The sequence below is a fragment of the Eulemur rufifrons genome, chromosome 29 (genome assembly GCF_041146395.1).
Source record: "Eulemur rufifrons isolate Redbay chromosome 29, OSU_ERuf_1, whole genome shotgun sequence".
In the NCBI taxonomy this organism is placed as follows: Eukaryota; Metazoa; Chordata; class Mammalia; order Primates; family Lemuridae; genus Eulemur; species Eulemur rufifrons.
Window position 1 is genome coordinate 15,406,967 of NC_091011.1, and position 21,206 is coordinate 15,428,172.

Below are 21,206 nucleotides of genomic sequence, written 5' to 3' on the forward strand. Positions count from 1 at the left end.
AATCATAGTACAAAGAGTTTCCTCCAACGGTAAAAACCGTTTTTTAATAGTAACCGTTTAAAATAGTAATTTTAATTTTCTTTTTAGACAATTCATTGATTTCCTCATTTGAAAAAAGAGGGCACTGAACTATTACCTCTAGGCTGTTTACAGCTTGAAAACTGTGCTTTTCTTCCTTAAAACACTATACCTGCAAAAACTATCATAAATATATTTTATCAAACTTATAAAAACCCATTTTCTTTTCTTTCTTTCTTTTTTTTTTTTTGAGACAGAATCTGGCTCTGTTGCCATTGTCGGGCTACAGTGAGTGTCATGGCGTCAGCCTAGCTCACAGCAACCTCAAACTCCTGGGCTCAAACAATCCTTCTGCCTCAGCCTCCCGAGTAGCTGGGACTACAGGCATGCGCGAACATGCCCAGCTAATTTTTTCTGTATGTATTTTTAGTTGGCCAGATGATTTCTTTCTATTTTTAGTAGAGATGGGGGTCTTGCTCTTGCTCAGGCTGGTCTCGAACTCCTGACCTTGAGTGATCCACCCGCCTCGGCCTCCCAGAGTGCTAGGATTACAGGCGTGAGCCACCGCGCCTGGCCAAGAACCCATTTTCTATGTTACGCTAAATACAAATTTTTATGTTAGAACTGCAGAAGTAACTTAAAAGTCAGTATTTAGGTAAGCAATGAAAGTACTGTTAAATCATTTCTTTTTCTGAAATAAACCATGTCAATAAAGTGATTTATACTACTCTGCAGAAAGTCAAATTTTGAATTTTGAGATTTTTCCTCAAACTTTTGGTTTTTAAAATAGTACAGTTAAGCAACTTTATATTCCCACTCCTATTACCAACCCTATGAATATCACTTTGATATAACCTGACAAACCTTTCGATATCGTTAGCATGTGTGTGTATACATTTTGTGGTTTTTATTAGCACCTATAAACATTTTCTTATTTATTAATGACTATATCCCACTACCAGAGTTTAACCCCTAAGAGCAGTGATCTTGAATATGCCACTCATCATTGTTCCTCCAAAGCCTAGAATAGCACCTGGTACATGGTAGATAATAATTAATTTTTAAAATGGACACAGTATATTTGTAACTGTAAAAGTTATATAACATTCTACCATATTTACATGCTAACACTGTGCTTAAGCATTCATCAAAAGTTAAGCACGTGAATATTCTTACTTTTGGCTTCCTTGTTGTCAAGAATGGGAATGATTTAAGGATTAGTTTGAGATAAGACTAGCTATTAAATAGCATGGAAAAAACAGAATTGAACAAACAGAACAGTAATATCATTTAAAGTACGATTTCAATCTCCCCTCTCTCTCCAAACTTTTTATTACAGTCACTAACAAGCAGGACAACTGATGGCTTTAAGAGGTTTGTGTGTGTGTAAAAAAATGCTGATGCACAAGCAATAGAAAAAGACATAGGGTGGTAAAAATCTGCAGGAATTTGTTGCCAAAAAACCAGGTTTAACATTTCATTACTCATCAGAGATCACTTTTCTTGAGCAAGTTGAGTAACCTTTCTGAGGTTCTGCTTTCTCATCTGTAAAATGGGGTGCTACCACCTAGCACACAGGATTGTTACGAGGCTTAAGAAGAGTACTCTGTAACTATAAAACCTGGCTTCTGCTGGGAGGAAGAACTGAAGATAAATGCTTACATTGGATCACCAACTCGTAATCACTGAGGCTTGATAACAGTCCTCTAGGGAAAGAATATACTGCTGTAGGCTAAGACCTTAACTCTGGAATGAAAAAGTCTGATATAAACACATGTACACTTAATCTGTAACCTGTCTAGTAATTATAATTTTAGAGACACAGCCTTTATCTGTTTAATGGTGAGCGTAGTGTCATGCCAAATACACAATGATTTTTTTCATCGAGATACTTTATATATGTTAACCTCGAGTCTCAATTAAGTACTCTATCTACCAGTTCTATTAATTAAAGGTGGGAATCTCCATTAAAACACTAACTATAAAAAAGCTATAGTTAGATTACTCAAAAAATAGGTATTATTTTCAGTTTTGTTTTGTTTTTAAAGCATGAGGTTTTTAAGAACCTTGAGTTCTTAACTTGTAAAATCAAGTTATACAGATGTTGGCCGGGCGCGGTGGCTCACGCCTGTAATCCTAGCACTCTGGGAGGCCGAGGCGGGTGGATTGCTCAAGGTCAGGAGTTCGAGACCAGCCTGAGCGAGACCCCGTCTCTACTAAAAAAATAGAAAGACATTATATGGACACCTAAAAATCTATATAGAAAAAATTAGCCGGGCATAGTGGCGCATGCCTGTAGTCCCAGCTACTCGGGAGGCTGAGGCAGTAGGATCGCTTAAGCCCAGGAGTTTGAGGTTGCTGTGAGCTAAGCTGACGCCACGGCACTCACTCTAGCCTGGGCAACAAAGTGAGACTCTGTCTCAACAACAACAACAAAAAAAAAAAAAAAAAAAAAAAAAGTTATACAGATGTTGGCTCTGAACCTAAAAATGAAAAAAAAAAAAAAAAATTAGCAGCAGCTTTCAAGGATTCAAGGAATCTATCCAAAATAGTAACAAAACTAAGCTAGAGAAATACTCTCCGAAAGCCCAAACTTTGATATCTATGATAAAATTGGCACTTACCTCATCATACATGAACTGTAGAGTCAAAGCAGACTTGCCCACACCACCACTGCCCACCATGATGACTTTGTGTAAGGCCAAAGAATTCTGACCCTTGGGCTTATTTGTGGCCATCGTGTGTCACAGAGTTTTCACCAAAGGATTAAGAAGAATCTAAGAAGAATGAAAGAACAAGTAATGCTCAGTACATTCACCTTCAGAATTCCAGTGTAGGAAAGAGGCATGTTCTTAGAGTTCAAGATACTAGTTTTTATTCTGCAGGGATTTTAAATAGATGACAAATGAAGTATGCTCACTTAGGGGAAGAACCAGAGAATATCATGGCAATAAAACAAGCCTATGACCCAAGGGCATTTCTGTTCTAATAGGAGGTTTTCAGTAATAAGCTATGATCAAAAGTGAAAATTTCCCAATGCAACCACATGCTGACAATAATGGAGTATCAGCAGTATTGAAATATATCCACATAGATTAAAGACCCCTTTGTTTTCACATTCATCTATACTGGCAATAAGTCAAGTGATGTTCCTTCTAATTCCAAATAAACAAGTGATCAAAAAAAGATTACTAATACCTTTACTACACCATGCCTTATGTTAAGGACCTCATTGAAAGGCTCACTTACTGCTATTTTATAAAAGAAGAAACCTCATCCCAAAAACCTGGTAGTAAAATCATAACTAGAATCCAACACTATATACCCCAACTACCATATTACCAGAACTTCTGTGTTTCTTGGAGTAGACGGCCAATCTAATTTAAATACTTGGATCTAGCCTGCCTTCATTTTCCTGAGAACATGCATTTGTTTGACACGTTTTTGCGCTCAGCATGGAAAAGGCCAGGTTCCTACAGAAGCTGTAGTGGTGATGTGCACTAATGGCACCCACTTACCTTTGGCCATGGTGCCAGGCCTTAGAAAAAAATGAAGTGAGGTCACAACAAACACTTTGAATGTGTGGAGACCCAAGCAAACAGACTTTTTGCTGTTAGGAAATTGAGGAGATTGAATCCCTCCTCTTTAGTGGCTCTGACTTCTCTGGTCACAGACGCAGCTTTCCTAAATTGTAGCTCACAGAACTGCACCCTGCCCCACATACCTCCCTATGCTGTGCCGGTGTCTCCCAGCTCAGCTGCATCGGATCCACACTGGTCTCCTGTTCTTCAAATGCTCTTCTCTGCCTCTTGGCCTTTGCCACAGTTTCCTCTCTGGCATATTCTTAGTCTTTCCGGCTAACTTCTCTCAGGTTTTGGGTCTCAGCCTTACATGCAACTCTCAGCCTAAATTAGGCTCTTCCCTGCCCTGTGCTCTCTGATACTTTTCCTTCATAACCCTTATCACAATATGAAATTGCTTAAGTGTGTAGTTATTTAATATGGGTCTTCTTCTCTAGCATACTAGAAGCAACTCAAGTGCAGGGGCTATGTCTATTTGGTTTACCTTATGCTTAATGAAACTAATATTGCCTGGCCATTCAGTACACGTGTTCAGTGAATGAACAAATATTTGCAGCCTGACTTAACCTTGGGGTGTCCTTTAGACTGTGTTGCTGTAATGTAGCTATTGCGACTAGAAATTCAGTCATAAGTGGGGGCCAGGTCTGCCATGGGTCTGTGCCTCATATTACTGGCAGTATAGGGCACCCAAGAGCTGGGCACAGCTTCTACCTAGAAATCATACCCATATGCCCAACACAGAAAATTGTTAAGAAAAAAGTGCCATAATCCTACTATCCATTTAACAACACAAATAAGTTAACATACTTCCTTTTAGATTGCTTTCATTCTGTCTTTAGCATAATTGAAGTTACACTATACATGCAATTTCTGATCCTATTCTTATCATTATATCATAAAAACATTTTAGCAGAAGCAGTCTGAACTATGAAGAATATGGCAAAATATTTACACTTAAAGAGTTCAACTCAACTCAACAAACAAGGATTGAGTACCTCTTTTACCTGGGTACCAACAACATGACCATTAATTTCTGAGAGCTCATTACTACTCAAAAATAGTGAAAATTATAGTATACTTCAGACAACTAACTAAAAGTCCAAAAGATACCAAGTCAAAGCTAATTTATAAAGCATTCTATTGCTGGGGTTTCTAAATAAATCAGGAAATTACTTCTTCCTGTTGTGATCCTCATTTGTTGGCAGCTGTAATCATTTCACGGCTACATAACTACTATTTTATTTTTAAAACAGTAAATATCACATGAGCTCAGGGTGTTACTGTACCCATTAATACTCTAAGATTGTGTATATTTTTTTAAAGTAAAACATTTAGCGGATATTCCAACTGGGTTAAAACACTTTTCTTTCCAGAACAATTTAAAATACAGTCTGTGACTCAGAAATAGAAAAGGCAGAGATTCCCAAAGACATTTTTCCAAAGTTTTCAAACATTCTCTAATAACTATGAGCTGCATGTTCCAGACTATTAAGAGGCTATCTGGGAAAACAAGCTCCCATCAAGGAAACACTTCCCACCCCCCATATAAAAACTTGGCACTCCACAACTTAGCTCCTGAACCCTGGTCTAGATGTTGTTTTGAATGGTAAGCAAGCCAAAGTCCCTGTCTACTTGGAACTGAAGACAAACACACAGAATAATAAGAAAATCCCATTAGTGCTAAGTGCAATGAAGAAAATAAGGGGGCAATGGGATAAGGAATGGGCGGAGGGGCTACTTTAACCAGATGGTCAAGGGTGACTCCTCTGAAGAGTTGGCATTTTAGCCAAGACCTGAATATTACGAAGGAACCATCCAGCTCTGAGGGAAGAGTATTGCAGACACAGGGAAAACCAAGTGCAAAGACGCTAAGACAGGAGAGGGTTCACATGTTCTAGGAACCAGGAGGAGGCCAGAGTGGATGAAGCCCAGCGTCTTAGTCTACTTTCTGTTGCCATAACAGAATATCTGAGACTGGGTAATTTATAAAGAAAAGAAATTTATTTCTTACAGTTCTGGAGGCTGGGAAGTCTAAGAGCATGGCACTGGAATCTGCTTAGCTTCCGGCAGAAGGCATCACAGGGTGAGAGGGCAAGAGTGTGCTGGCTCGGGTCTCTCTTCCTACTCTTATAAAGCCACCGGTCCTGCCAGGGGCCACACTCTGATGATGCTGTCTAATCCTAATTACCTCCCAAAGGCCCCACCTCCAATCAACATACAGATTTGGGGATTAAGTTTCCAACACATGAAATTTGGAGGACACATACAAACCACAGCACCTAGTGAGTGATGGGAGAGTAACATAATGTGAGACTGAGAGGTAGGCTGAGGCCAAATCACAAAAAGCCTTCAATGCCATGGAAAGCTGTTTGGATTTTATTAGAATTGCAATGGGAAGCCTCTGGAGAGTTTTAAAGCAGGACAGTGACATAATTTGTGTTTCTAAAAAGATAATCCTGGTTGGTGTGTGGAGAATGGACAGCAGAAGTGCAGGAGTTTTAATCATAGGAGGCTATTCCAGTAGTCCAAGCAAGAAAGGACAGAAGCTTGGGCTATAGCTACAGCAGCAGAAATGGTAATAATACTAGTTCCCGTATAACTACTAGTACCATCTATATTGGGGACAACAACCACCACCACTACCAATTACTGACCACTCACTAAGTGTTAGGCACTGTTCTAAGCACTTTGTACATACTAATTTGGTTGAGTACTACATTTTGTATATTAATCTTATGAGATATTTTAACTTTATAACTTTAAGTATTTTAACTTCATTTAACAGATGAGAAATCTGGGTCACAGATGTCAACTTGCTCAAGGCTGAGCCAGAATTCAAACTGAGGCAGCCTGACTCTCCTAATCACTATGTTATGTGGGATACATTTTGGAGAAACAGTTGACAGGACTTGCTGATTGAACAGGAGAAAACAAGAGTAACTTTTAAGTTTTTGGCCTAAATATCTGAATGTGTGGTAGAACTAAGATGGAGAAAGATTAGGAAGGAATGGGTCTGGGAGAGAAATCCCAAGCTCTGCTTGCATATCATACATCCAATTGGAATTGTTCAATAGGAAATTGGATATTCCAGTCTGGAGTTCAGGCATTAGGATAGAGGCAGAGACAAAAATTTGCATGTCGGTCGGGCGCCGTGGCTCACGCCTGTAATCCTAACACTCTGGGAGGCCAAGGTGGGTGGATCGTTTGAGCTCAGGAGTTTGAGAACAGCCTGAGCAAGAGCAAGTCCCCGTCTCTATTAAAAATAGAAAGAAATGATCTGGACAACTAAAAATATATTTAGAAAAAAATTAGCTGGGCATGGTGGTGCATCCCTGTAGTCCCAGCTACTCGGGAGGCTAAGGCAGGAGGACTGCTTGAGCCCAGGAGTTTGAGGTTGCTGTGAGCTAGGCTGAAGCCACGGCACTCTAGCCTGGGCAACAGAATGAGACTCTGTCTCAAAAAAAAAAAAAAAAAAAAAAGGTCAATTTACAAGTGGTATTTAAAGTCACAAAACTGAATGAAGTCTCTTAGGGAGAAGATGAGAAAGAGCCCCGAGACAACTCAACAGGCTGGTTCAGTAGGAGGAAATCCAGTGATTGTACAGTCACTGAAGCTGGTTCACTCAAATCATGCTGAAAGACTGAGATGAAATACAATGAGGAAAAGGAAAAAAAGAGCTGATTACTAGACTTGTCAAGATGGAAGTTGCTGGTATCCCTGAGAAGAGTCATTTCACCAATTGAGGTAAGAATGGGGTGGGTTGAGGAGAAACAGAAGGTACAGAAATGGATTTTTTATTCTGAAGATGCATGGAGAAATGAGATCATAACTGGAAGGTACTGTTAGGAACAAGGTTTTTTGTTTGGTTGCTTTAAAAATATTATTAAGGAATGTTTATATGGTAATCCTCCAAAAGAGCTGGAAATTAATGGTGCAGAAGACATGGTGACTTTAGGAGCAAAGTCCTAGAGCAGATCAGAGGAGTTGGGACCCAGTGCATAACAGGAGCAGGAACATCTTTTCCTTTGTAATAGGGGCTGAGGCAAAGCAAAGGGTGGGGATATAGGTGCAGGGTGCAGATAGATTGGTTATTTATTTACTTGACTGTCCATTTTTCTTCAAGAAGATGATCACACAGATAAATTGGTAAGGGAGGTGGAATTCAAAAGCAATTCTGTCTAGATAAATCAATAGAATAGAATATACGAAAATAGGTCCAAATACATACTGTAGTATATAATGTGTAATAAAGGTAGCATTTCAAATGGGAGGTGAGGGGAAGATGGAGAATAATTCAATAAGTTGTGTTGGGACAACTGTTGAGCCATATGAGAAAAAAATAAAATTGGATCTATTTTCCTCACACCAATAAAATATAAGTGGATCAAAGATTTAAATGACAAAATGAAATCACAAAGGCACAAAAAAAGAACCATGAAAGAATTATTTTATAACCTTAAGAGGGGGAAGGCCTAAACCACTATATAAAATCCAAGTCATAAAATAACTTTGATAAATTTTACTACTAAAAAAAATTTCTGGCTCACTTTGGCAGCGTGTATACTAAAATTGGAATGATACAGAGAAGATTAGCACAGCCCCTGGGCAAGGATGACAGGCAAGTTTGTGAAACAGTCTATAGTTTTTTATCTGATTACCATACATTATTTGTATCAAAACATCACTATGTACCCTATGAATGTGCAGTTATTAGTATTTGTCAATTAAAGATATAAAATAAATAATTTCTGCATGACAAAGTCTTCTGCAAGCAAAGTAAAAAGTTAAAGATAAAACTGGGGAAAATATCTGCAACTCATTTCACAGATAAGAGATAATTTCCCTACATAAAGAGCTGCTATAAATATAAGATCAACAACTATAGGAAACTGGACAAAAAATATGAATAGTCACAGAAAACGAAATACAAATGATTCTAAATCCACTCGACCTCACTGATAAGAGAAGTACAAATAAAACTACATTGGGACAACAATGTTTTACCCATCAGATTGATAACAATATGTCTGCAAGGGTCTGGAAACTACAGCCACATTGGGCTGTTTTTGTATGGCCTATGAGTTAAGAATGGTTTTTAAGTTTTTGAAGCATTGTAAATAAAACCAAGAAGAATATGTGATGGAGAATGTAGTGGACCACAAGCCTAAAATATTTACTGTTGGCCTTTTCCAGAAAAAGTCTGTTTATCTCTAAGAAAATGCTCATTGGAGTATTTTGGAATGCTGAACCAGTAAGTATAATGCAAATATTCCAAAATCTGAAAAAATCCAAAATCTAAAACACTCCTCATCCCAAGCATTTCAGGTAAGGGATACACAACCTGTTTTAGGCTTTAGTCTAACAAAAATATTGGCTGGTAAAAGTGTGAGAGATTCCTTATTAATAAAGAGATTAAATGAAGAGATGAAATAGTTCTCCTCCAATCTGAATACTACATATTGCTTATGATCAAAAGTTCAGTTCCTATCAAACCATTACAAATCACAAGTAGGTAGAAGCCAAATTAGTGAATCTCTGTTAAAATGGAAAGTACTTCACACAAACAAAATGCATATGATACTTCCTATCTGCATTAAGAATATTTGCTAATCAAAAAGGCCCCACAGGAATTTAGTATAAAATGAACAATTTTAGAAGAGCTAGAATATGCTTCACCAAGAAAAGGAGATACACAATTCTATTTTAAAAGGGATTTAAAACTATTTAGGTTTATTACCAGGCCCAGATATTATCACAGGTGTATTTTCCCAACTGTTTAAAGGACAAGTATCATCAGCACAGGTTGAACATACCTAACCTGAAAATCTGAAATCTGAAATGCTCCAAAATCTGAAACTTTTTGAACACAGACATGCTGCCACAAGTAGAAAACTCCATACCTGATCTCATGTGATGGGCCTCCATCAAAACACAGACGCACAATACACAGTTTATTCAGTGTCCCCAAGGGAAAAAAGATCCTCCCAGCCTCCTTCTGCTGCAATATCTTTTCGACACACACCCAGATTCTCCAACCCAAGCATGCCCACAAAGGGTAATAAAATGATTCAATGTACACAAACTTTGTTTCACAGACACAATTGCTAAAAATATTGTATAAAATTACCTTCCACTGGGCATGATGATGTGCACCTGTAATCTCAGCTACTGAGGAGGCTGAGGCAGGAGGATCACTTGAGCCCAGAAGTTCAAGACCAGCTTGGGCAACATATTGAGATCTTGTCTCAATAAAAAATAAAATAAAATAAAAATTACCTTCGAGCTGCTATAACGTATATATGAAACAAATGAATTTCATTTTCAGACTTGGGTCCCATCCCCAAGATATCATTATATATAGGCAAATATTCCAAAATCTAAAAAAAACCCAAATCAGAAACACTTCTGGTCTCAAGCATTTTGGATAAGGGATACTCAACCTGTACTATTTAATATTCTAGAGCCTAGAGAAAGCTTCCAAATTCTTTTTAGAGAGGTAGCCTAACACTGATGCAAAGTTCTGACAAAGATAAAGTATAACAGATCTGACATATCACATGACTATAGGGCAAAAATTTCTAAATAAAAAATGTTAACAGATAGAATCTAGCATATTAAAATAATAAACCAAAGTAACCAGGTGAGATTCAACCAGACATGCAAGAATGGCTTAATATTTTAGGAAGTCAGTATAATTCCTGATATCAATGGATGAAAAAAAATTACAAAATTATCTCTACAGGTTCTGGAATAATATTCAACAAAATTCAAAGTCCACTGCTCATAAAAAAGTAGAAATAGATTAGCATTCACTTAATACACACAGAAACTGGCTACCTTAAAGTCAAAACCATAAAAATATCATGTTTAATGACAAAATAAAATCATTTCTAGTTACATAAGGAATAAGATAAGAGTGCTCACTATCATCACTTAGCACTGTTCTGGAAGTAGTATCTGATGACATTAGAGAGAGAAATAAAGAGGCAAATGATCATTATTAACCAATAATATGATTTCATATCTAGAAAGGCTAAAGGAATCAATCAAAAAATTGCTACAAACAAGAGATTTCAAAGGGTAATTATATAATCAATATATTATGTAAAGTTTCTTTTCAAATAACCAATTAGAATACATAATGAAAGAAAAGATCCAATTTACAACCTCACTCACAAAGAGTATATAACTAGGAATAAAATTACCACAGTCTGTACAAGATATACATGAAAATAATGGCCTGAATAAAGGAAGACAGATCCTGTTCTTGGGACAGGAAGAGCTTATTCTGGTAAAGGTATAAAACCCTGACAATTTAGACTATTAATTACAAAAATTTCTTCACAATTAAAAAAAAAAACCCATTAAGTCAAACGACAAAGGACCTGACTTAAGAGTCATTTGATCTGTCTCCTCAAGTTTTCTAAACCCTAAAATTTGTGAAGATAATTTCTGATGTTGAAAACTGGCTTGAACTTTTTCATTAAGGGCAGGCTGATTTACACACAATAAAATTCATCCTTTTAAGTATACAATTTAATGAGTTTTGATAAATGTACAGTCACGTAACTCCCACCACAATCAAGATACATATTTCCATCACCTCTAAAAGTTTCCTCTTGCCCCTTGCAGACAGTCTCCTCCATCACTCTGGCAGTCACTGATCTGATTTCAGGCCCTATTGTTTAGCCTTTTCCAGATCTTTTTATGTTACATAAAAAGATAATGTTGTACATAGCCTTTTGAGCCTAGCTTCTTTCCCTTAGATAAGGCTTCTGAGCTACAACCATGTTGTTGCATGTATCAGTGCATGCATCTTCTTTTACTGTAGGATAGTATTCCATTGTCTGGAAGTAGCATGATTAATTTAGATTATTTCTGTTTTTTAAATTTTATGAGTAAAGCACCTACAAACATTCATGTACAGGTTTATATATACACACATTTTCATTTTCCTTAGGTAAATACCTAGGAGTGAGACTGCTAGGTTGTATGGTAAGTATGCATTTAAATGTTTACCAAAGTGGCTGTACCTTTTTGCATTTCCATTGACAATGTATGAGATTTCCAGTTGTTTTATATTCTGGTACTGTCCTAGTCTTTTAATTTTAGGCAGTCTAGTGGATGTGTAGTGGTATTTCATTGTGGTTTTAATCTGCATTTTCCTAATAACTAAACATAACAGTATCTTTTCATGTGGTTATTTGCCACCAGTATGACTTGGGTGTTCAAATGTTTTTCTCATTTAAATTTTTTTTTTGTCTTTTTAGTGAGTTGTGGAGTTCTTAATATATTCTGAATCAAAATCCTTTACCAGAGACATATTTTGAAAATATTTTCTCCCAGTCTGTGGTTTATCTTTCCATTTTCTTAACATGTTTTTGAAGAGTAGCAACTTTTAATTTTGATGATATCCAATTTATCAATTTTTTTCTTTATGTTTCATGCTTTTGGTGTCCCCCAAATGTTTGACAAATTTTAAGTGACAAATTACTATCTTTTTAATATTTATAAAGCCTTATTATTTAATCAGTAATTATCATAAGAGAAAATGGAAGGAAGTCCAGGTAAAATGTAACATTAGTAATAACACCCTAAACTCTTAGAAGTTCTTCCTTCATTTTAAAGGATGCAACCAAGTTCTTATTGGAACAATATTCAAAGTAAGAAAATCCCTGAGGCATTGTTCTACTTTTGAAATGTTAACGATTTAGTATTTTCAAATTATCTAAACTACACTATATAAGAACAAAAAATTATAACAAAGACTGAAGTAAGACAAGCAATAATCTGTTTTAAAGGTACATGAGTTGAAAACTGCTTAAAGATGGCTTGACATTTTGCCTTGCTTGCAAAATAAAATTTGTTTCTATGACTTGCCAGACAGCAAAGCATAGAATCTTAAAAATCACAAAGGCTCGTATTACTTTATCTCCCTGGGTCTCAGCTAGTTTGTAACACTAAGGTTAAGATTAACAAAACAGCATATGTAAGATGTCTAATACATGTAAGTGTTCAATAAAGGATAACTTAACACATTAACTACCACATGAGTTGTATTTAACTCATGCTAGTTTTGAGCCAGGGGACTCATGAAGCATATGTAACTCACACGGCTCTTCACCTTGGGAGCCGAGTGAACTATTTTTCAAGTTGCATATAACTCACACACAGAAAACAATAAAAAATTACAAATTTTTCATTAAATTAGAAAGGATCATTGTGTTTTCGAAGTTTTTATTCTATTTTCATAATAAAACACCGTCATCTCAAAGAAAAAAAATTTCTTCTAGTGCGGCAATGTGTTAAACATTCAGGCATCTTTTTAGAAGACCCTACCCTTATATGCAACATATAGTCAGGCCCTAGTCAGTGCAAAATTATTACCAGTAGCATAAAGGTAAAGCCCTGGCCACAATTAAAACTATAAAAATTTCTAGAATACGTTAAGAGGTGACGGCTAGGCTGAGATTTGAAAGACAGCATTAACAAACCACGTGAACCTTGGGGAGATGGTAAGAGAGGAAGCTATATAAAGTAAAGGGGGCTAGGCAGGGTGGCTCATGCCTTTCATCTCAGCACTTTGGGAGGCCAACGCAGGAAGATCACTTGAGGCCAGGAGTTCGAGGCCAACCTGGGCAACATAGAGAGACCTCGTCTCTAAAAAAACAGAAAAATTACAATGGTGCCTGTAGTCCTAGCTACTTGGGAGGCTGACGTGGGTGGATTGCTTGAGTCCAGGAGACAGAACTTTAAAAGCCAGGCCTTGGCCGGGCGCGGTGGCTCACGCCTGTAATCCTAGCACTCTGGGAGGCCGAGGTGGGCGAATCGTTTGAGCTCAGGAGTTCGAGACCAGCCTGAGCAAGAGCGAGACCCCATCTCTACTAAAAATAGAAAGAAATTATATGGACAGCTAAAAATATATATAGAAAAAATTAGCCGGGCATAGTGGTGCATGCCTGTAGTCCCAGCTACTCGGGAGGCTGAGGCAGGAGGATCGCTTGAGCCCAGGAGTTTGAGGTTGCCGTGAGCTAGGCTGACGCCACGGCACTCACTCTAGCCCGGGCAACAGAGTGAGACTCTGTCTCAAAAAAAAAATAAAATAAAATAAAAGCCAGGCCTTGAGATTTTTATCTTTAGAGCAATAGAGAACTACCAGAAGTTTTTTAGTAAGAGACTAGACTCAGAAGGCAAGAACAGCTGGGAGGCTACAGGATGATTATGATTTTTGTGTGGACAAGCGAGGAGAGATGGATGGATTCAAGAGATATTAAGGAAAAGCAGTCAACTGAACTAGGGGATAGATTAGATGTGAGAGGTGAAGGAAAGTCAGGATTTTCCAAGCAACTTTCTGAGTGAATATGGGTAAGAAAAAGGAGAGGAACAAGGAGCTTTGTGTGGCTGGGTGGGAGTGGGAGTGAAGAGTTAGTGCAAGGAAATGATGGAAATCAATACTGATCTTTTAAAAGATCAAAATATTTTAAAAGAAGAATCCGAGCCTAATTATAAGCAGTTTTCTTACTACAGCTCCAGTGGTTTTGCCACATTATGAGCTGAATGTTTTCAGCAATGTTGAAAAATAAGTAACAGAGTAGAACCTGAAAGATGGAAGAATAAATAAAAGGCTTATAAACTGCTATTTATAGCTACTGTAACATTTGTTTTTAAACCCTTAAGTGAGCTTTCAAAATAAGATTATGTGGTTTGTGAAAGCATTAATAATTCTTAATTATAAAGAATGTTTTGCTTTCATATTCTTCAGCTAACTTTGGAAGGATACATAACCTTTTGAATTTGGAACCATATGAATGTATTACATATTTGAAAATTAAACACATAAAATGTTTTTATTTACTGAATTTCACAGCTACAAAGCTGAATAAAGAAATGATTAATATTCAAAGCTTGGATGCTTAACAGATCTAATTTTTTTAAGTATAATTTATTTTATAACTGCTTTAGGTTCTGTGTATGAGCTATAAATTAAGTGTATATATATCGTCTGCTAGAGTTTCTCTTGTTGGTATATTTATGAACTTAACATTGTCTATTAATGCTTTGCTAATTTGAAAAATTTTTTTTTAAAAACAGAAAAAATAACTCAATTAATCATGCCTAAATGATCCAAATCAAAAATGAGTAGCGCTCTTGGTTGAGTGAATAAGACTTACACCAAACTACAAATTAGGAAAAATATTGAAAAACAGTTTAATAGTAAATAATCATTAGCAAATGAAATACTAAAAAAAAAAGGGAAAAAAAGTAAACTGCATGTCCTGAACAATGTAATGCTGGTTTTGCCTTCCCCTAAGTGTTGCTAAAAATATCAGACTCGAATCATGAAAGCAGTAGGAAGGATTTCTCCAAGGAGGAAACAGATGATGAGGAAAGTGTGATTTTGACATTGGTTCCAGTTAGAGAGGAATCAAATACTGAACAACTGGAATCAACTGTTTCTTCAACTTCTGATGTCAAACCAAACAAGCCTGGGAAACACTATAAAGTGCATCTACCTCCAACAAATGAACAGTTCAAAGCTCTCCCAAAAGCTAGACCTAAAGCACCAATTCTTCCCTTGCCAACCATTTTGCCTCCCATTAATAATGTGTGTCGAGACACTTTGGGGAACTGGTGCCAACAACTCAATTTCAATACTGACGGCAAGAAAATAGAAGTTTTTCTGAGGCTTCGGCAGCATGCTGATCCTGAGCAGAAACATGATATTCTTGAAACATCAAAGGAAGCCAGATTATGGCCATATTCAAGGAAACACAAGACAGGGACCGAGAGACCAAGGCTGCAGGAACATTGCAGACGAATGAGAAAGCAGAAGAGACTAAAATGGTTGAAGTGATATCGTCACCTCGGCCCCCTTCACTGGAATCGTGGGGAGGGACTGCTGCAAGAGCTGCTCAGCCTAAGGCTGTGAATTCATGTTCCGTTCCTGCTTCTGCTGAGGCCTTTCTGACACAAGCCTCTGGCGTCAGGTAGTGTACGGTCCATGGCGAAGCTGTCTCAGCCGACACGAAGGGCTGGGTTCGCCTGCAGTTTCGTGCAGGTCAGGCCTCGGTGCCTGCCACTCCCAGGAGGATGATCTCTCTCTCTTCCCGTCACCAGCCTGCATTTCCCATGCCTGGGCCTACAAGATAGTATGTTATGCCCTGACTGTGCTAAGAGGAATAGGAAGATAATGAAAGCATTAATGACAACAGGGAAGAATAAACAACCTGGTTTGAACACAGTGTAGGAGACCAGAAAATGCCACCTCAAAGTATTAGAGAAAGATGGATGTACTTTCAGAACGTGTAACCTAACATGAAGGAATGGAAAACAGATCTGAAGAAATCTTTGTGATCTACAAAGCAGAATCAAGGGATTAGGACTCCATGGTGAAGATGGCTGACTATGTGACAGCCACATCAAAAGAGACTCTTTTTGGGGGTCTGAAAAGCCACTAAAGTCACTGCAATTGATTAAAATAAAATAAAATAAAAAGAAGCATTTGGTTGGGCATGGTAGCTCATGCCTGTAATCCTAGCACTCTGGGAGGCCGAGGTGGGAGAGACTGCTTGAGCTCAGGAGTTCCAGACCAGCCTGAACAAGAGTGAGACCCTGTCTCTACTGAAAATAAAAAAATTAGCTGGGTGTTGTGTCACATGCCTATAGTCCCAGCTACTTCGGAGGCTGAGGGAGGAGGATTGCTTGAGCCCAGGTGTTTGAAGTTCCAGTGAGCCATGACGATGCCACTGCACTCTGCCTTGGGGTGACAGAGTGAGACCCTATCTCAAAAAATAAAATAAAATAAAAAATAAAAAGAAGAATCTAAGTATAGCCTCTAGTTTACATGAAGACACTTATTAAATTCTACTTTTTAATACATATTTCATTAGTAAATTATCTCTTTGCATAGTAGCTTCTCTGATCTTTTGGTTTGCTTTGGATTTCCTTTTTCTTTTTCCTATGCCCATATTCTGCATCAACATATATCTATTGTGAGTAAGGTACTATGGTAGGCATTGGGAGAGGCTGGAGGGTAAGTATACAGATGAGCAAGTCAGGATCCCTGACTTCAAGGATCTCAGAATCAAGATCAGACATGGAGGGAGGGGGGAAGGGAGAGCGGGTATTAAACTATAATACACCATTTTGCCTTCTGCATTCCTTTCCTTTTAAGTCACACTTGCTTTTCTATATTGTTTCATTGACTTCATAACTAATATTTAATGGCTATGTAATATATTACCCTGTAGATGTAGAGCAGTTTACTTACCAAATCCTGTAAGACATTAGTGCTGTTTTGAATTCTTCAAAATTATAACGGATGACCATCTATTTCTGCATTTAAAGTGCTTTCCATGAGACAGTCTAATAAATGAAAAATGAATGAATGGACTGTTTAAGGCTTATTATACATATTGTCCAACTGCTTTTCAAAAGCACTGTACTCTAGCACATACAACTGTTCACAATATTCTTCCCAGCAATGGGTATTCTTTTCAAAAATCTAATTACATACTGTGAAAAAGATCTGTTATTTCTAATTATGTCTTTGATTACTTAAAGAGGGTGAACATTTTTTCTGTGTAGTATTTATATATTTTGTGAATTGCTTGTTCATATCCTTTACTCCTCTGGCAATAGTATCATGTATCATATTTTGCATAATTTCATGTCATCATTGGCTTGGCTTTCTTTTTTCTTGTTCTCCCAGTCCACTGTAGCAGGTTTCCTCTGTTGTTGGGTAGATCTACTTCCCATAGCAGATCAGGTTTATGTGGCATTTTAATGGATATGCTTCACTTTAGGGTTCATGGGCAAGGAACTGGTTGACAGGTTATTTCTCCAAATATCAAAACAAGGAGAGTTTACACCCTGGGTGCTAACACTTTCATTAGAACTCCTAGTCCTCCCATGCTAAGAGTTCAAAAAGAAATTTTCTGGGAAATAGATTTCCAAAATTAGCATAGGAATCAACGTTGTTGTTATCTTTGTATGGGTTGGGTGTGTGGGTAGAATATCCAGTTAGCTTTTCATATATACTTCTTTAATTAATAGTATGTCTGGCCGGGCGCGGTGGCTCACGCCTATAATCCTAGCACTCTGGGAGGCCGAGGAGGGAGGATCGTTTGAGCTCAGGAGTTCGAGACCAACCTGAGCAAGAGTGAGACCCCGTCTCTACTAAAAATAGAAAGAAATTAGCTGGACAACTAAAAATATATAGAAAAAATTAGCTGGGCATGGTGGCACATGCCTGTAGTCCCAGCTACTTGGAAGGCTGAGGCAGAAGGATTGCCTGAGTCCATGAGTCTGAGGTTGCCATGAGCTGGGCTGACTGATGCCCGGGCAACAGAGTGAGACTGTTTCAAAAAAACAAAAAAAAATTAATAGCATGTCCTATCATCTCTTCTGCTCTCTGCTCCTACTGACTCACTGCTTAAAGTCTCTTCAGGACTCAAAGGGGCAGAGTTGATTCCACTTCAAGCCTTCCCTCACGGGTATGCTGGGTGGGGCTTTCTCCACCCTGTTTCATCAATCAATGCCATCTGTTTTCTGTCTTTCAGAACCTGCAAAGTCTCTGCTTTGCTGATGATCACTCCATCTGCTCCCATTCTCAGTGTTGTTATAGATTTACAGATTTCTGTCTGTAAATTACTGTTTCCCGTTTTTTTACAGGGAGATGGGGATAAGAGGAGATAGACACATGAATTTAGTCTATTGGCTTTCACTATAAACTTGAATTAAAACCCTGAGTTGACTTGATTTTGAACCTCAAAATATTTTCAAATTTAGAAACTATAAAAACTTCAAAGATACCCAATTAGAATTAGTCTGGGTTCTAAAGAATACCATTATTCAGTAGCAAATTTAAGAACAAATCAGCTTCCTGATATGGATGACCACAGAATCATAAATAAAGACAAAGTTTAACATTAGGCAATATCTGGCATAAAAAAGGAGTGGGAGTGAGGCACAAATGGGAGAGATGAGAAAAGAGAGCCAGCAGTCTTCACTGCTCTAGGAGAGGGCTGAAATGGGCTCTTTCCCCCTCAAAATGTTTTCTTCATAGCATTAGGACAAGTTGGCTAACACTCAAAATTTACAGGAGGGCGTATTGATCAGCTGAGGGCCTGAAAATTAAGTACTGAAATTATTTTTACAAACCAGGAATTTGAAGCCAAGGACTGACTCTACAGCAACAAAGATCCCCTTTGTGCCAATTAACTACAGCTCTTTTATAGACCACCTGCTGAATTCCTACTTGGTGGAATTGTTGGGTGAACAGCCAATACTGTTTAAGGAATAACAGGAAGCAGTTTCAAAAGAAAGTAGGGACAAACTAGTAACCTCTGAAATTCTGACTTGCTATACATGGCACCACACACCTACCCAGTCAGGTTAACCTCTTGGTGTGTACTATAAGACACTTACTGTATAAAAGTAAGGCACTGAAATGTCATTTTTTTTTAAATTACAGAAGTTCCTCTGGCAATGAAAATAACAAATAGATGACCAGAAATTATGTTTAAGACAACCGAGTATTAACAATTAAGTTTATCATATATGTTTGGAGCTCAAAGATGGAAAGTGTCACCTCTATGGCCCTATCACCCAGTATTAATATTTTTGGATTTTTATCTTCTTCTAGGACTATCTTATACAAAGCTTCCAACCAATCATATGGTTCTAGAAGCTGAGAGGAAAATTCCAAGGGAAGCAGAAAAAAGAAAGGAAAAAAAGGAGATGAAAAAAATCATAATATCTGGATAGGACAATAGCTTTGAGATAAAATAATCTTTCTATTTAATGAGTGCTTGTTCTGTGTCACTTTTTGAATAATGTACTTAATTATATCAAGAAACCCTCAAAACAATATTATTCTAGTATCTATCATTTTATTGGTGAGAAAATTGAGCTATATAGAGCTTTAAAAATGTGCCCGAGGTTACACTATTGATATGAAGTCAGGATTTAAAAAAAAAATCCAGATCCTAAGTGTTTACCATCTTAACTTTACCACCACTATGAAAGAAACTGATAAGAATGAACTTCAAGGCTTGGGGACCAGAAACAGAGGCAATTTTTTTTAGACATAAAAAGATAATCTTATGGGTAGCACAGAAAACGTTCCCAAATCATTTTATAAAGTCAGTGTCGTTAGCAATAATCACACCAAAAAAACCTACATTACAATCTCATTTATGAACATAGAAATTTCATAAAATACCAACACCTGAATTTTACCTCTCAGTAAAAAAATAATCCATTACAGTTTAGTGTGTTATACAGTTGACTCTTGAACAATATGGGGGTCTGGGGTGCCAAACTCCCCCTCCCCTGTAGTCAAAAAAACCATGTATAACTTTTGACTTCCCCAAAACTTAAACTACTAATGGTCTGTCGTTGACCAGAAGCCTAACCAATAACATAGTCAACTAACACATATTTTGGATATTATATATATTATATACTGTATTCTTTTTATTTTATTTTATTTTATTTATTTATTTTTGAGACAGAGTCTCACTGTTGCCTGGGCTAAAGTGAGTGCCGTGGTATCAGCCTAACTCACAGCAACCTCAAACTCCTGGGCTCAAGCAATCCTCCTGCCTCAGCCTCCTGAGTAGCTGGGACTACAGGCATGTGCCACCACGCCCAGCTAATTTTTCTCTATATATATTTTTAGATGTCCATATAATTTCTTTCTATTTTTAGTAGAGACGGGGTCTTGCTCTTGCTCAGGCTGGACTTGAACTCCTGACCTCGAGCGATCCACCCACCCGCCTTGGCCTCCCAGAGTGCTAGGATTACAGGTGTGAGCCACCTCGCCCGGCCTATACTGTATTCTTAAAGCAAGCTATAGAAAAGAAAATGGGTTTTTTGGTGTACTCTTTTTGGAGACAGGGTCTTACACTGTCACCCAGGCTGGGGTACAGTGCTGCAAATAAGCCTCAAACTCCTGAACTCAAGTGATCCTCCTCCTGCCTCAGCCTCCCAAGTAGCTGGGATTACAGGTGCACACCACTATGCCCAGCTAATTTTTAAAAAAATGTTTTGGTAGAGACAAGGTCTTGCTATGTTGTTCAGGCTGGTCTTGAACTCCTGACCTCAAGCAATCCTCCTGCCTTCCCAAATGCCAGACTTACAGGCATGAGGTACTGTGCCTGGCCAGAGAAAAGGAAATGTTATTAAGAAAAATCATAAGGAAGAAAAAACATATTTCCTATTCATTAAGTGGAAGTAGATCCTCATAAAAATCTTCAGCCTTGTCATCTTCAAGTTGAGTAGGCTGAGGAGGTGGAGGAGGCGGAAGAGTTGGTCTTGCTGTTTTAGGGGTGGCAAAGGCAGAAGAGGTGGAGGGTGAGGCAGGCACACTTGGTATAACTTGATGGAAATACATGGCAATTTCTGTCTCAATTTTTGCTTTTCATTTCTCTAAAAATGTTTCTACTCCTTCCACTGTCTGTTTTAGTTTCAGTGCATATCATAGAAGGGTCGATGTCATAACAGAAGTCAAAGTAGTCTTTTGACTACTTTTTCACTACAAATAATCAGAACCCTTCTGCCCGATTATCTAATGTCAACTTGTTTTCTGGCACTGCTTGCTTT

At 37.7% G+C, this 21,206-nt stretch overlaps 1 protein-coding gene and 1 non-coding gene across 3 annotated transcripts in view; one reads left to right on the forward strand and one right to left on the reverse strand.

The window, feature by feature from the left end:
• The window catches only part of RALA (RAS like proto-oncogene A), a 77,039-nt gene that overhangs the window by 21,227 nt on the left and 34,606 nt on the right, over positions 1-21,206 (reverse strand). For both annotated transcript variants that reach the window (XM_069461743.1, XM_069461744.1), the window contains exon 2: positions 2,643-2,795. In XM_069461743.1, coding sequence (XP_069317844.1) covers positions 2,643-2,756 — 114 coding nt within the window. In that variant the 5' untranslated portion in view covers positions 2,757-2,795. The remainder of the gene's footprint in view (positions 1-2,642; positions 2,796-21,206) is intronic.
• Positions 8,143-8,245, forward strand: LOC138377671 (U6 spliceosomal RNA). Its single transcript, XR_011231836.1, has one exon. It is a non-coding gene; the product is annotated as a U6 spliceosomal RNA (small nuclear RNA).